Genomic DNA, 16,481 nt, shown 5'->3' with positions numbered 1-16,481 from the left:
GGCTTTGTGAGGGGCAGGTCATGCCTCACAAATCTTAATGAGTTCTTTGAGAATGTTACGAGACAAGTTGATGAGGGTCGAGCGGTGGATATGGTGTATATGGACTTCAGCAAGGCATTTGATAAGGTTCCCCATGGTAGGCTCGTTTAGAAGGTCAGGAGGAATGGGATACAGGGAAATTGAGCTGTCTGGATACAGAATTGGCTGGTCGACAGAAGATAGCGTGTGGTAGTGGAAGAAAAGTATTTGGCCTTGAAGTCAGTGATGAGTGGTGTTCCACAGGACTCTGTTCTTGGGCCTCTACTCTTTGTAATTTTTATTAATGACTTGGAGGAGGATATTGAAGGATGGGTTAGCATGTTTGTAGACGACACAAAGGTTGGAGGTGTCGTTGACAGTATAGAGGACTGTTGTAGGCTGCAGCGTGATATTGACAGGATGCAGAGATGGGCTGAGAGGTGGCAAATGGAGTTCAACCTGGATAAATGCTAAGTGATGCATTTTGGAAGGTCAAACTTGAAAGTTGAGTACAGGATTAAAGGTAGGATTCTTGGCAGTGTGGAAGAAAGCAGGATCTTGGTGTGCATGTACATAGATCCCTAAAATTGCCACCCAAGTGGACAGGGATGTTAAGAAAGCATATAGTGTTTTGGTTTTCATTAACAGGGGTATTGAGTTTAAGAGCCATGAGATCTTGTTGCAGCTCTATAAAACTTTGGTTAGACCGCACTTGGAATACTGTGTCCAGTTCTGGTCACCCTATTATAGGAAAGATGTGGATGCTTTGGAGAGGGTTCAGAGGAGGTATACCAGGATGCTGCCTGGAATGGAGGGCTTATCTTACGAAGAGAGGTTGACTGAGCTTGGACTTGTTTCATTGGAAAAAAGGAAGAGAGGGGACCTAATTGAGGTGTACAAGATAATGAGAGGCATAAATAGAGTTGATAGCCATAGACTTTTTCCCAGGGCAGAAATTGTTAACACGAGGGGTCATAGTTTTAAGCTGTTTGGCGGAAAGTACAGAGGAATGTCAGAGGCGGGTTCTTTAAGCAAAGAGTTGAGAGCATGGAATGCATTGCCAGCAGCAGTTGTGGAAGCGGGGCTATTTAAGAGACTGCTGGACATGCATATGGTCACAGAAATTTGAGGGTTCGTACATTAGGTTTACCTTACATGAGGATCAATGGTCGGCACAACATCGTGGGCCAAAGGGCCTGTTCTGTGCTGTTCTATGTTCTATATAGCATGTGCCGAATGAAAAATCTCTACCATGCACCTACTACATGCTTTCCAGCACATAGCCACATTACTTCAGTGACTTTTCAATTACCTATAATCCTCCAGCATTACTAAAATCTTACACAACACAAAAATATTTCAAAAATGAGGAAAAGCCTTTTGGTTAATCAATTCTTGCTCAAGTACAAATTGTGTTGTTCGAATCTAGAATCAGAATCCACACAGTGCAGAAAGAGGCCATTTGGCCTCAAGTCTGCACCCACCCTCCTCACAGTATCCCATCCAGATCAAGCCCCGTATCCTGTCCCCCTAACCCGCATTTACCACGGCTAATCCACCTAGCCTGCACATCCCTGGACACTATGGGACAATTTAGCATGGCCAATCCATCTAACCAGCATATCTTTGGACATCTAAATATCTGCACACCTAAATATACTATAATAACCCTAATCACTTTGCTTCTATTGTATGTGACGGTAGTTTCCCCAAGCATTTTTTACTTTAGAATAATTATTTTTTTTTGCCATCAGTTGCTGGTCTCTAACACATCATAAATGTGTTTTGGGATAGCGAACCAGGCAGAAAACTTTTATCAATCACCTCAAGACAAATTCTAATACAGACTGGCAAGATGAAGGAATACTGTGCTAATAAATGAGCTACCCATTCTAACTGTCATTCTTGTCAGTGGTCATTTAAGGAACATCCAATGAATCATCTTACTTCTTCAATGATGGGTTACTAATAATTGAAGGAAAGTGATTTACTTTTTGTCAAGTGATTAGGCCTAGCTCCTTTTTCTCTAGCATCCCAACTCGACCACCTCCAGTGATGTACCATCTTGAATGTGGAATTCAAAATACTTATCTTCATTTATAAATCCCCTCTTGTAGCATGCACGTGCAGCTTTCTCTAATCTTACATCCTCATTCTTACAGCCGACATTCTGTATATTCTCTATCTCCCCTACTTTGCTCAATTTGTCAGTTGCCTTTTGCCACAATATTCCTGCTTTCTTGAACACACTTACTCAATTTTTCTTCAGTCAATCTCTCATTGTTGAAAGATTTCTCAAAACTACTTCCCTTTAGTCACGTTCACGTAATGTTTTCCCTTTTCCTGGGTGACTAGTCTCTCTCATCCTATTTCCCAATCCCCAGGATGTGGGGTTCTGGCAAAACTATTTAATTGCATCTTTCTGTACCAATTGATTTGACTAATCCTTGTGGTAAGCTCAAAACAGAGGGCCATGTAGAATGCAGAAGGAAAGTGCAATCTTTACATGTGGTAATCACCCCCTGAAAAACTCTTTAATACATGTTGCTTCTTATAAGGTCAGAGTTATACAGTATGGTCCATCTTGTCCATGCTGACTAGATACCCAAAACTGATCTCGTCCCATTTGCCAGCATTTGGCCCATATCCCTCCAAAACCCTTCCTATTCGTGTACTCATTCAGATGCCTTTTAAATGTTTTAATTGTACCTGCCACCACCACTCCCGGTGGCGGTTTGTTTCATACTTGCATTACCCTCTGCATGAAAAAGTTTTCCCTTAGGACCCTATTAATCTTTCCCCTCTCACCTTAAACCTATACCCTCTAGTTTTAGACTCCCCTACCCTAGGAAAAAGACTTTGGCAATTCAACCTATCCATGCCCCACATGATTTTAGAAACTTCTATAAGCCTCCAACGAGCCAGGAAAAGTAACCCCAGCCTATTAAACCTTTCCCTATAGCTCTAACCCCCCAATCCCAGCAACATCTTTGAAAGGATTCAGAAAAGATTTACAAGTTTAACAACATCCTTCCTATAGCAGGGAGACCAGTATTGAATGCAGTATTCTAAAAATGGGCTCACCAATGTTCTGTACAGCTGCAACATGATGCCCCAAGTCCTATACTCAATGCACCGACCAATAAGGCTTCTCGTGAAAATCCTTCTCCCCTCATTGCCATTCACTGATCTCTGCCAGGAGAGCTCATCAATATACTTGCTAACTCTACTCCTACACTACCATCACCCACCCACTGCCCTGTTGTTTATTATACAGACACAGGGGAGGTCAAAAGCCCAGCAATTTCAAGAAGTGTAGTATAATTACAACAATTATCCATCGCAACTTGAATTAGGACGTTCCTTGGAATTTTATGAAGTAATGAACTTTAGGGTCTTTTGTAACACCCAGACTGCCTTCATACTCACCTTCACTTTAGAGTTACAATTGAACTTGGATTCAATTAGCCATTGCAAAATCTAAATGTCTCAGGGTTCAGCAAGAGGCCATCCATTTTGTATTCGAGACAGACAAATGGAACTCTCTCGATGAAAAATTAGGAACTGTGGAGTAGCAAAGGAATTTAGGAATCCATGTAGGTTACATTACAAGGATCAGTTATGTAAGCTTGGTTTACAAAATTATTTCAACTGAAAATTACAGGAAGTTCAATGCATGGAATCAACCTCCTGTTGGTACATTGCGACTTGAACATTGCTACCAAAGACCACATATAATTTACATTTATCAATCTGATATTCAATGCTTCTGCCAAATGTGGAAACGAAATGTCCAGCTTGGGACCATCCGGACAGGAGTCTCTGTGTTTTTCCTATTCCTTTTACTCTGGATGTCTCGAAATGGGAGCTAAAAAGAGTGGATATTTAATCACAGATTCCATGTACAACCTACAGACTAATTGTGCAATGGAAGACGACAGACTTGCATTTATATTACAGCTTTCGTGACCTCGATGTTCTAATGAAGTACTTTTCAAGTGTAACCCCTGTGGTAATGCATGAGCCAGTCAACTTGTACATAGCAATTCTACAAACTACAAAGAGATAGTGACCAGATGATCTGTCTTTATGACAGTTGAGGGATGAAAATAGTATTTATCCAGACATACTCCCTTGCACTTCTCAGAAATAATGTTATGAATCTTTAATACCCAAGGTCACCTGGCTTGAGCTGCATAGCATGCCTCTGGTTTAACATCTCATCCAAAACTCATTTTCAAAATGTGCAAAACAATCACTATGCACTGCATTTAAGAATCTGTGGTAGGTCGTGAACCTATAACTTGTTGATGCAGAGGCAAAAGCTAAACTGCTGAACCCAGACTGATACTAAAATTGTTCGAAGTATGCTGCACTTCTCAAAAAGTACTATATTTATTAAGGAAAAATAATACCCCATTTTTAAAAATAATAAGAAGTTGGGCATTACTGGTGAGACCAGCACATGCTGTCCACCCCCATATGCCCAGAGGGCAGTTAAGAGTCAACTCCATGGCTGTAGGTCTGGAGTCACCTGTAGATCAGATCAGAATGGCCAGAACTTTTTCCCTAAATTACATTAGTGAACTGAACTTTCTAAAAAAAAAATTAAAATGGTGATATGGTTTTATTTGATGTTCTTATTTAATTCAAATTTCCCCGTCCACCATGGTGGGATTTAAACCTATGTTTCCCAGAATATTTGCACTGGGGTTCTGGTGACGTTATTACGATACCACCATTTCTAGTGTGCTTAAGAGAAATAATTTACTGCATTTTGAATCAGTTACTTAAAACATTAACTTGATATTTACTTAAGATAAAACCTTAAATTAAACTTACAAACAAAATTATCCAATATCATAACAAAAGTTGTTATTTAAGGCTGTTTGCATTTTAAGAATAATTCACTATACATTCATATACAAATCTCCAGATTACTTTTCAAGTATACATGGCCTCAGTAGTTGGAAAATTTTCAAAGTAGATCTTTACATAAAAGTTACAACAGGCTACTCATACCAGTTATGTACTTTACTTACTGCTGACCGGGCCTCTGAGACTTTTGCTTTCTTCAGTCTTGCTTTTGCTGCATCCAAATCTAGTCTTTTATTCTGCAGTAGTTTACGTTCTTTCTGCAACCAACAATCAATCCTGAACATCAATGTTATAAACATGAATAACAATTCAATTGAACAAATTGTTTAACACAAAGAACCAGTCTTCCCGTTCTGCATCACGATCCTTGACAGTGCTTTGCCAGACTGTTAGCGCAATGAAGGGCCTGTCTACGCAGCTATTCTCCACTCAAACTCAGAGTCTGACATGGCAAATAAATCAGGTACAAAAGCTGAACAGTCTCAGAAGAAATGTATAACTGAGTCATGGAAAAAAAAGAAAACAAATACACAATGGAGAAATTCAGCAGGTCAGGCAGCATTTATGGAGAGATAAATCCAGAGTTAACATTTCAAGTTCATTGAGTTCTGAAGAGTCATACTAAACTTGACAATCGTTTCTCTTTCCACAAGTGCTGTCAGACCCACTGAGTTTCTCCAGCACGGATTTAGATTTCCAGCATCTGCAGTATTTTGCCTTTATTACAGAGAAAGGAAAGCTGTCTTTGTGAGGCTAACTGGGGTTGCAGAATGCATTATAATTAATTCCAAGCATCTGAAATTTATTCAGGCAGAAGTGGGTACTGCAGATGCTGGAGATTAGAGTCAAGATTAGAGTGGTGCTGGAAAAGCACCTGATGGAGGGCTTTTGCCTGATTTTCCTGCTCCTAAGGTGTTGCCTGACCCGCTCTGCTTTTCCAGCACCACTCTAATCTTGACTGCAATTTATTCAGTTAAGATTTTTAAGTCAAGTTTCTAGTAGGTGATACCTGCTAAATTACCCAGCATTATTAATGCTGCCAGTAAAATAAATTGAGGGAGAATTGCCCTGGGCAGTTGTCAACAACACCCAGTTATCCAATGTTATAAAGTTAAATCTTCCGTTAGGAGTTAAATTTAAGTCTCTAATGCATTTCAAAAAAATGGCAGAGTGCAGAATTTATACATAGAAAAAGAAAATCAAGTCAAAGTTATCTCTTGCCCACTCTTGGTGGAAACTGCTCTCCTACAAAATCATGAGGTGTACGCATGCCAGGAAGAAGAGAAATTACACATCCCCAGAAAACACAGAAGTTGGAGGACTGACCATAAAAGCAAGAAACAACAAAGTTGCATTTACATTAAACAGGAAGTGGCTTCAACTTACAGATATTGTTCGGTAGTCTCCTTCCAAGAAGTTCCTGAGGGGGGCCAAAAAGTTAACTTCTGAGGAATGTATTAACTCCCTTTCTGCAGCACCAATTCTGTTTTCAGTTTCTCCACATTTAATAAGAGCACTGCCTGTTGGGGAAAAAAAAACAATGACTCAAACTCTGTCTTTACCTAATTAAAGTATGGACTTTTCTCACTTCTATTTCAATATAATTCTGTTATTATACTTGAGCTATGTAGCATAATGGGAGAATTCCCTACGGCTGGGATTTCAGAGACCCAACATAGCAACTTACCCTGTGACAGCAATTTTATGGCAATTTTGGTACTGGTCTAGCAGTGAAAATATAACCGGACCATCACAACAGGACAGTATCATGATTCCCTCAGATAGGAAAATAACCTGAAAAGAAAGGAATCCCCAAACAACTCTGGTACAAGGAAATGATGGACAAGATTTCAGTTTTTAAAACTTCTACTTTAACAGTCAAACCCAAAAATCAATGTAAAATCAAGCATACATTAACAAATTTTTTTTATGCAAAAAAATTCCAATACTACAAAGACAAAGGACGTTCAATTAAAAAGGACCACAAGTGCAGTTTTAATTCCAACTCTGGTGCACAGAATCCCGCAGTCCTTGAGTTTTCCCACTGGCTGCAAATTCAATTAGAGGTTCCAAACATGATTATCAAAGAACACATGCATTCTCAGGTTCTACTGCCCTGACTTTTTAAACTTTCCGGAGTTCCTTTTCATCACTGTCCAGTTCATAGACGAAGCCCCTGATATAAATGGTCATATTTTGTTATAGTTTTACAATTCATTCTCATTTAGTTTGCTTGCTCCTACCCACACAAACTGTACATATGCAAAAGTTTAAAATTTCTAATCACCAAATTAGCTGACACCAAACTAACTTCGGTTTCCATTTTCTGGTCAACTAGTTCCCATCTCCATCGCAAACTTGGTTACAGTCCACTTCACCACTTTGCCTCTTAACTGAAATCTCTCTCTCTGTGTCTAGTCAGACTAATTACTCTGAAATCTAATTATCTCAGAGCCATGAACTTGAATTGTCACTCCATCCAGAGATCTCTCTTTTTTTCACTTTGGATCAAAAGGGACATCTCAAAATAAGAACCTTTACATGGAACAGGGTCCATCTCAACAGAGATTCCTCCATGGATGTTTATCACCAGGCAATCAAACCATTTCAAAGTGATTAGAAATTTTAAAGTTTTGCACAGAAGCCAGCAAATTGAAACCAGTGTTGTATATGATGAGAGTTACTCCCAATATCCAGGAATTATTAACAGTTTGATTGTTAACATGAGGATCATTGTTTGGCTGCGACTCTTTTAGATAACATTACAATCAGACTGGCTGTCTCTCCTAATATTATAAGATGGCACAAGAAGGTTCAAGTCTGATGAGAGAACATAAAGAAAGAAATAAGAGCTGGAGGAGGTAATTTGGTTTGAGCCTGTTCTGCCATTCAACAAGATCATGGCTGATCACCTCCTTCAACACCATTAGCTATGAAGTTCACCATCTATATAAAGTACTGAAGTCAATTACATTCAGGTTAAAAGTTATACTGTTTAAAAACACCCACTTATCATAGAATGATACAATACAGAGGAGCTAATCATGTTTGTGGCATTCCATGGTATTATTTTAGTCAAACATAACATCTTAAAGAAATAAGTTGCTTTAAAACTGCATTTAATAATACAAAAGGAAGTTAGATTTTGTCTAAGTGGTTGAATTTTCTTACCATATGCAGTGCCAGGACCAAATTCATTTCCAGCCTCAATCATATACTGTCCCAATTGTTCACAGTTATTTAGACGAGATGGTGCTTTTCGATCCAGTTTCTCATACACAAATTCTTCTATTCTTGTATCTGAAGCAAATAAAATTTGATTTCGAGGTCATACGCTAATGGATCACAAGACTTCAAATGAGATTCATTTTCTGCATTTGCACACATGCAGTTTGAAAACTACTGTATTTGCATTTTAACAGCTATTATGAATTCGGACAGAATACCTCAAGGTAGCCAAACAGAGCAATTGCCTGATTTCAACATTTAATTATTCTATTTGTGGACTGTTAGTTAAATAGAAACAACTGTAGGTTATTCAGTCCCCCAAGCTTGTTTGAGGGACTGAATAACCTACAGTTAGGTTAAACTAAACAGGAACAGAGTTTCTGATCCGGAATTGTTGGACTCTCAGAGCTTCAAAAAAAGCACTTCTGGGTGCTGTGGATAGAGGGGTCAGAGTCAGGTCACAGTTGAGAATGAAAATGCCAAAAACCTGAACCCATGCTTGTGGACTGAAGGGAGGAGCTCTGCAAAACAACTACCCAGTCTAGTTTGGTCTCACTGTATTTAGAGGAATGAATACAGCAAACTAAATTCAAAGTAGTTGTACATTGTTGTTTCATCTCAAAGGACTGTTTGTAAGGTAAACAGCAAGGACGTGGTACGACGGAAGTGAAGGGGTTTAAAGATGAGAAATGCTATCAGGGAGGAATGGCTACTTTGAAATGCTGAAAAGGGACAGAAAGATACATTTGGTGGTGACATCATACTGAGGTGATGAAGAATAGTTCATTGAATGCAGAGGCTGGTGGGATGAATGGCAAGGGGGGGGGGGAAAGAGAAGAAGAGTTCTCACATGCTTCAGGAAAGGGAGGGGGCAGGAGGGCATAGCAGAAAAACATGAAATGGAGCAGATGTAGTCAAACATTGTGTCACCACAGTGTGGAGGGAATTTTCAGCTGAGAAAAAAAGGAAGACATATTGGAAGTGCTAGTATGGAAGTCTACATCATAAAAAAAGTGACGGAAACAGACAATGTGGAAGAGTTGAATAGGAGTCTCTACAGAAGGTGAGGTGTGCAGTCAAAGTTTATTGATTTATTTATTCCTACTTTCAACCATGGTGTTGGTTGGTATAATGCTCAGAAAAATTACTTTTCTTTGGATAATGCAGTTGTTGCTGGCAATGTTGCAGATGGTTAAAACACGATTTTGAAACATTTATTGCAACCATTTAAAATTTTTCAATATGCTTTCTGAGAAATCTTCAGCAAGAAACACTGATAGGAAATTGAAGAGTTTTAGTAGCGGAATTTTTTAAAAACAAGCTTTACTAACAGAGGATACATTTCTCACTTTAGACAATGAAAATACCAAAGTGTACAAAAGCTGACACCTGGGCAAACCACAAAGCCATAAACTCTTAATTGTGAAATTCTCTACAGTTTCAAATCACAAGTTCTGTCCTATGTAACCTCAAACCTTGAAAAGGCAAACTCTTCAGCTAATTAGATTTTTTCCTTCATCCTAACAAGATACAATTAAGAATTAAACTTCCAAGAAGCAAAGTTAGAATAAAATCAAATTACATGCTCAGAGGCATGTCACTCTTAAAAGAAATGCCATAAATAAAAGAGTTTAACTTGGCCAAAATTAAATCTAAGGGCTCTTTCATGGGGTGAATACGGCTTTCCAAAAGGGTTTGATGCATTCAGCTGGTATTAAAACATAAAAAAATGCATGTAACAGCACATATGCTTGAATTTTCAACATCCAATATCAACTGACTGAATTGATTGTCCCAGTTAAGGGGTGAAACTTCCTCACATCCTGTGAACTGCAGTTCTAAGGTTACTGAATTTAAATCTAATACTAAATTGGTGGCACCAGGGCATTTTCTAAACATTCTGTGCAATAAACCATTTCTTACTTGGATTAGGTTGCAACAACACCTCAGTCTGTTTCATTATTTTCTCAGTCCATAGCTTTGTGCTTTCAGCTTTGCTCAGTAGATTCTCTAGGTGGGCATCCAACTCGGTCTTCTCAGCTTGGCCCAATTTCTCCTCTGTAAACTGAAGTAGATTAATTAGATCAAAGTTACATTTATGAATTGCAGAAAGACTTTCAGTTTTGCAACACTGCAAGGCAACATACGTGAACTGTAAAGGTAGTATTCAGGATAGCAACTCTCAAAATTACCATCCTGCTAAGACATCTAGTACAAACCCCAGGGTTGAACTGCACTGACTGAACATCCTGGAAATGGGTGAACAGTCATGCAGAAGTGCAGAAGACTATCACTCCATTTAGATAGTCATTTGTTACTACCCTCCTCAACTATTATCAAATTAAATTCTCATTCAGAAATGCTTTCATAGCCATCCCCCGAAGCTAGGTATTGTCGCACCTGCATTGCCTTGGGGAAACACGGAGTCAGGAAAGCGTCTGCATAATGATCCCCCAGGATTAGGGCATTTACATTTGCATTATCTCCAAGGATGATCTCATCCTACCATTGTACCTGGGGTAACATGTAGTTATGGGGGAGCAGTGGCCAGAGTATCTGTGAGCATAACCAACTGACCTGTATAAAGTGGATTGTTTTCTTACTTTGTTCGGGGTCTCATTTTGACTTGACTTTTCACGACTAGCAAAGAATGTCAGAGGGGTCACCTAGCTTACACAAGCTTGAATAAACTTTAACTGTTTGCAGAGGTTGTGTGCGAATTGCATCTCGAAGGTGAAACCTCCAGAAAAGAACCTAACAACCATACAGAAAAGACATCCATGCCCCTCATGATTTTATAAACCTCTATACGGTCATCCCTCAGCCTGCAACACTCCAGAGAGAACAGCCCCAGCCTATTCAGCCTCTCTCTATAGCTTAAATCCTCCAATCCTGGCAACATCCTTGTAAATCTTTTCTGAATCCTTTCAAGTTTCACAACATTTTTCCGATAGGAGACCAAAACTGTACGCAATATTCCAAAAGTGGCCTAACCAACTTCCTGTACAGCCGCAACGTGACCTCCCAACTCTCTATACTGAAAGCTCTGACCAATAAAGGAAAGCATACCAAACACCTTCTTCACTATCCTATCTACCTGCGACTCACTTTCAAGGAGCTATGAATTTGCACACCAAGGTCTCTCTGTTCAGCAACACTCCCTTGAACCTTATCACTAGTGCATAAGTCCTGCTAAGATTTGCTTTCCAAAATGCAACACCTCGCTTTTATCCAAATTAAACTCCATCTGTCACTCCTTGACCCATTGGCCCATCTGATCAAGATCCCATTGTAATATAAACTTCTTCACGGTCCATTATACCTCCAATTTTGGTGTCCTCTGCAAACTTACTAACTCTACCACTTATGTTCACATCCAAATCATTTATATAAAGACGAATAGTGGACAAGCACTGATTCTTGTGGCACTTTATTGGTTAAAGCCCCCAGTCTGAAATCCTGTCCTTCAGGATTCTCTCCAACAAATTGCCTGCTACTGACGTCAGGCTCACCGGTTTCTAGTTCCCTGGCTTGTCCTTACCAACTTTCTCAAATAGTGGTACCACCTTAGCGAACCTCCAGACTTCTGGCACCTCACCTGTGACTATTGATGATAAAAATATCTCAGCAAGAGGCCCAGCAATCACTTCCCTAGCTTCCCACAGAGTTCCAGGAAACACCTGACCAGGTCCTGGGATTTATCCACCTTTATGCATTTCAAGACATCATGTACTTCCTCCTCTGTAATGTAGACTATTTCCCTACATTCTATACCTTCCATGTCCTCCTCCACAATAAACACTGATGCAAAATACTCGTTTAGTATCTCCCCATCTCCTGCAGCTCCATATAAAGGCCACCCTGATGATTTTTGAGGGGTCCTATTCACTCCCTAGTTACCTTTTTGTTCTTAATGTATTTGTAAAAACCCTTTGGATTCTCCTTAACCCTATTTGCCAAAGCTATCTCATGTCCCTTTTTTGCCATGCTCATTTCTCTCAAGTATACTCCTACTGCCTTTAGACTCTAAGGATTCACTCCATCCAGGTTGTCTATACCGGACATATGCTTTCTTTTTTTTCTTCACCAAGCCATCAATTTCTTTAGTCATTCAGCATTCCCTATACCTACCAGCCTTTCTTTTCACCCTAACAGGAATATACTTTCTCTGGACTCTTATTACCTCATTTCTGAAGGCTTCCCTTTTTCCGGCCATCCCTTTACCTGCGACATCTGCCCCCAAACAGCTTTTGAAAGTTCTTGCCTAATACCATCAAAATTAGCCTTCCTTCAATTTAGAACTTAGCTTTTAGATCTATCTATCTATCCTTTTGCATCACTATTTTAAATCTAATAGAATTATGGTCACTGGCTGCAAAGTGCTCTCTCACTGACACTTCAATCACGTGTCCTGCCTTATTTCCCAAGAGTAGGTCAAGTTTTACATCTTCTTTTAGTAGGTATATCCACATACTGAATAGGAAAATTTTGTACACAGTGAACATATTCCTCTCTATCTAAATCCTTAACACTATAGCAGTCCCAGTCTATGTTTGGCAAGTTAAAATCCCCTACCATAACCACTTTATTATTCTTATAGATAACTGAGATCTCCTTACAAATTTGTTTCTCAATTTCCCTCTGACTATTAGGGGGTCTATAATACAATCCCAATAAGGTGACCATCCCTTTCTTATTTCCCAGTTCCACCCAAATAACTTCCCTGGATGTATTTGCTAGAATAGCCACCTTATATACAGCTGTAACGCTATCCCTTATCCAAAATACCACTCCCCCCTCCTCTCTCACCTCCCTTTCTATCCTTCCTGTAGCATTTGTATCCTGGAACATTAAGCTGCCAGTCCTGTCCATTCCTGAGCCACGTTTCTGTACTTGCTTTGATATCCCAGTCCCATGTTTCTAACCATGCTCTGAGTTCATCTGCCTTCCCAGTTAGGTCTGTTGAATTGAAAAAAATGCAGTTTAAATTATCAGTCCTACCTTGTTCTCTGCTTTTCCCCCCTGCCCTGACCGTTTGACTCTCTCCTTTTCTCAACTGTACCAGTCTCAGATTGATCTCTTTCCTCACTATCTCCCTATAAATTCCTCATTGCTTCTAACTGTCGATCTGATAGGATTTGCAACCAACGGGGTTTATTGCAGATATAATCCTCAGTAACACAAACTCTCTTTAAACTCCCACATCCGACAAGAGGAGCATATCACTCTACTAAAGGTCATTTTTGCTTCTTCCAATCTACAGACCCTGAACATAACATTGTCTTAGTCCTCTACAAAACACTGCTCCAGGCTAAGTTAAGAGACATATCTTAATAAAACATATAATCAAGAAAGAACCCACTCTACTCACTATTGTAGATTTACAGCAAGGCTATACTTAAAACTATTTACTTAATCTATTGCTGTGTTGTGACCTCTCCCAAACAGGTTCATCCAAGATCAATTATGAATTTTGCTGTTTGTTAAGTTTTCCGAGATGCACTCCGATGTCCAGTGATACATGAATTCAAACAGCAAAGGCAGTAACTGCACAAGTTCACTGCTTTAATATGAGTCTTTATTTTTCTCACTGATCCGCAAAAGATTTTTACAAGCTGCTATAAAGTTTAGTGCAACTTTAAACTTTGATATACACACAACAAAAGCAAACCAAAAGCATGATGCATTAAGATTTTTAATGATGTCAGTGGTGAGTTAATTTTGTTTTCACTTTATTGCAGATGCTGGAACTTATTGAAAATTACAATTACAGAAGAAAAGGTGAACTGCGTGTTAAGGCTAGCATAGCTTAAGCCCAATGCTAGTCAAAAATGAATTAGGTTTTTATACGCGATTTACAATTTGTATCACATATACATCCAAGTTTAAAACTGCACAGAGACTTTAGAAACATCCCATATTTGTATTCAGATGTAATTATCCTGCCCACATTTACCCAGATAAACTAATCAAAGCAACAGTCAACACAAATTATCAGCCATATCTGAACAAGGCTCATTAAAAATCTAACTGTCAAAATACATGGAATCATGAATTCAAGGACCAGAGATTTCAGTTATTTTATTCTGTAAATAAAGACCTCATTTAACTTGCCAAAATTCTTAGCTGACAATAATAAATGCTGACCTTGTTAGTGAAAACTGCATCTCGTGAATAAAGACAAAAAAAACCTTTTGAAATAAGCTCAAAAACACCACAGTTGAAAAACAGTTTTCCCTCTCAATTATTATAAACCTAAAAAAACCTCAGAGTAGCAATTACAGCTGAACAGCAGTTTCCTTGGAGTGATAATGGGTTTTAAGTTTGTCAACATTTTATACCTACTACTTGCAAGAGAATAAGACTGAGGCAAAAAGCATCCTACATAATCATCCATCACGATCTAACGTTAAGAAAAAATAAAGGGAAGTGATAGAAGTTTGAGAGAATGAGCATTTTCAGATTTTAAATGAAATCAGATTTCATTATACTTTCCTTTATTGGTCAGTGTATTGAGTACAGGAGTTGGGAGTACATGTTGCGGCTGTACAGGACGTTGGTTAGGCCACTGTTGGAATATTGGTCTTCTTCCTATTGGAAAGATGTTGTGAAACTTGAAAGGGTTCAGAAAGAAAGATTTACAAGGATGTTGCCAGGGTGGGTGGATTTGAGCTATTGGGAGAGGCTGAACAGGCTGGGGCTGTTTTCCCTGGAGCGTCGGAGGCTGAGGGGTGACCTTATAGAGGTTTACAAAATTATGAGGGGCATGGATAGGATAAATAGACAAAGTCTTTTCCCTGGGGGTGAGGGAGTCTAGAACTAGAGGGCTTAGGTTTCGGGTGAGAGGGGAAAGATATAAAAGAGACCTAAGGGGCAACTTTTTCACGCAGAGGGTGGTACATGTATGGAATGAGCTGCCAGAGGAAGTGGTGGAGGCTGGTACAATTGCAACATTTAAAGGGCATTTGGATGGGTATATGAACCGGAAGGGTTTGGAGGGATATGGGTTGGGTGCTGGCAGGTAGGACTAGATTGGGTTGGGATGTACCGGTTGGACCAAAGGGTCTGGTTCCATGCTGTACATCTCTATGACTCCATGACAGAAGGTAAGTTTGATTTAAACTTTAATTGAATTTCCAACTCTTAGTCTAATGTGAATTTAATCTGTACCACACCAGGAATATTGGCAAATCAGTTATCACAAGAGACTATGAATACTGGTCACCGTGGTGAACTCAACAGGGAATCATTAATAACACAACACTGATATAATGTAATGGATTTTAAGAGTCCTTGAGGCTTCCTGTCCAGAGAGATTTGGAAGCCAAATGCTGGATGTCAGCATTAATCTCAAATCCTGTTCCCATTAAATTCTTTTGCAACAACCTCATCTGAAGAAAGTAAACATTGCAGTAATTAAGTACAAAAAAGGTCTATGCAGCATAAGTGATATAAAAATTATGAAATAGAACACATACTGGCTAAAATAGTGAGAAGAGACAAGAGGGCTCTCTACACTGATTCCAGGTATGGAGAGATTGCCTTTTGAGGAGTGGTTGAGCAGGTTTTCCTTGTACTCACTGGAGGTATTACTGAAAGGCAACCTTATGGAAATATATAACATTTTCAGGCAGCTTGACAGGGTAAATGGCATGATGCAAGTATAAGAAATAGTTTGCTGGGTGGAGATGGATTAGCAACTCATGTTTCTGGGGAAAAAAAACCAAGCTCTGAGTCATTGGAGAAGAAGTCTATAGCACTGCTTTTTTTTTAATGATGACATGTTTTGCATTCATTTGAAGTCATTTGTTTTATCTCAAACTCACATGCAACATGTACTTTTTGTGTCCTTGACCAGAACTACCTTGTGAGACGAAGCAGCTAACAGTAGAGAACCTTGTGATTGGGCAACTGGTAAAATTAGGAGACAGACATTGCTTAATGAATAGAGATATTGTTCAAAGGCTGACTATGATCCAAAGCATTTTTTTCCACTGAGGAGACATCTGGATTCACAGCTATTTAAGTACATACTGTATAGATCTGTGTACTATTGATTGCTAAGAAAGCTATCCATCTATTAATGACTTTTTAAAAAATTATTTCATGATATGTAGCATCTCTGGTGAAGCGAATATTTGATGCTTAACCCTAACTGTTGAACAGAGTTGCTTGCTAGGCAATTCACAAAACAACAATCTGTATTATCATATACAAGTCATGATAGGATAGATATTGTGGGGAACTTCCAGTAAAGCAGTTTAGTCAACAATACCTACATCCAAAATCATTTGGTGAAACACATTTCAACCAATTTAAGAAACTGCTTCCCCCACTCCACCCTAAGTTATTACTGA

General features: G+C 39.1%; 1 protein-coding gene across 4 annotated transcripts in view; it reads right to left on the bottom strand.

Moving 5' to 3' along the window:
• The window catches only part of LOC122554147 (endophilin-B1-like), a 40,019-nt gene that overhangs the window by 14,192 nt on the left and 9,346 nt on the right, over nt 1-16,481 (bottom strand). For all 4 annotated transcript variants that reach the window (XM_043698714.1, XM_043698715.1, XM_043698716.1 and 1 more), the window contains exons 2-5: nt 10,048-10,189; nt 8,068-8,196; nt 6,283-6,416; nt 5,061-5,153 (exon numbers count right to left, since the gene is read on the bottom strand). In XM_043698714.1, the coding sequence (XP_043554649.1) occupies nt 5,061-5,153; nt 6,283-6,416; nt 8,068-8,196; nt 10,048-10,189 (498 nt within the window). The remainder of the gene's footprint in view (nt 1-5,060; nt 5,154-6,282; nt 6,417-8,067; nt 8,197-10,047; nt 10,190-16,481) is intronic.

The sequence above is a fragment of the Chiloscyllium plagiosum genome, chromosome 11 (genome assembly GCF_004010195.1).
Source record: "Chiloscyllium plagiosum isolate BGI_BamShark_2017 chromosome 11, ASM401019v2, whole genome shotgun sequence".
NCBI classification, from domain to species: domain Eukaryota; kingdom Metazoa; phylum Chordata; class Chondrichthyes; order Orectolobiformes; family Hemiscylliidae; genus Chiloscyllium; species Chiloscyllium plagiosum.
This window is presented reverse-complemented; position numbering and strand designations above follow the sequence as displayed.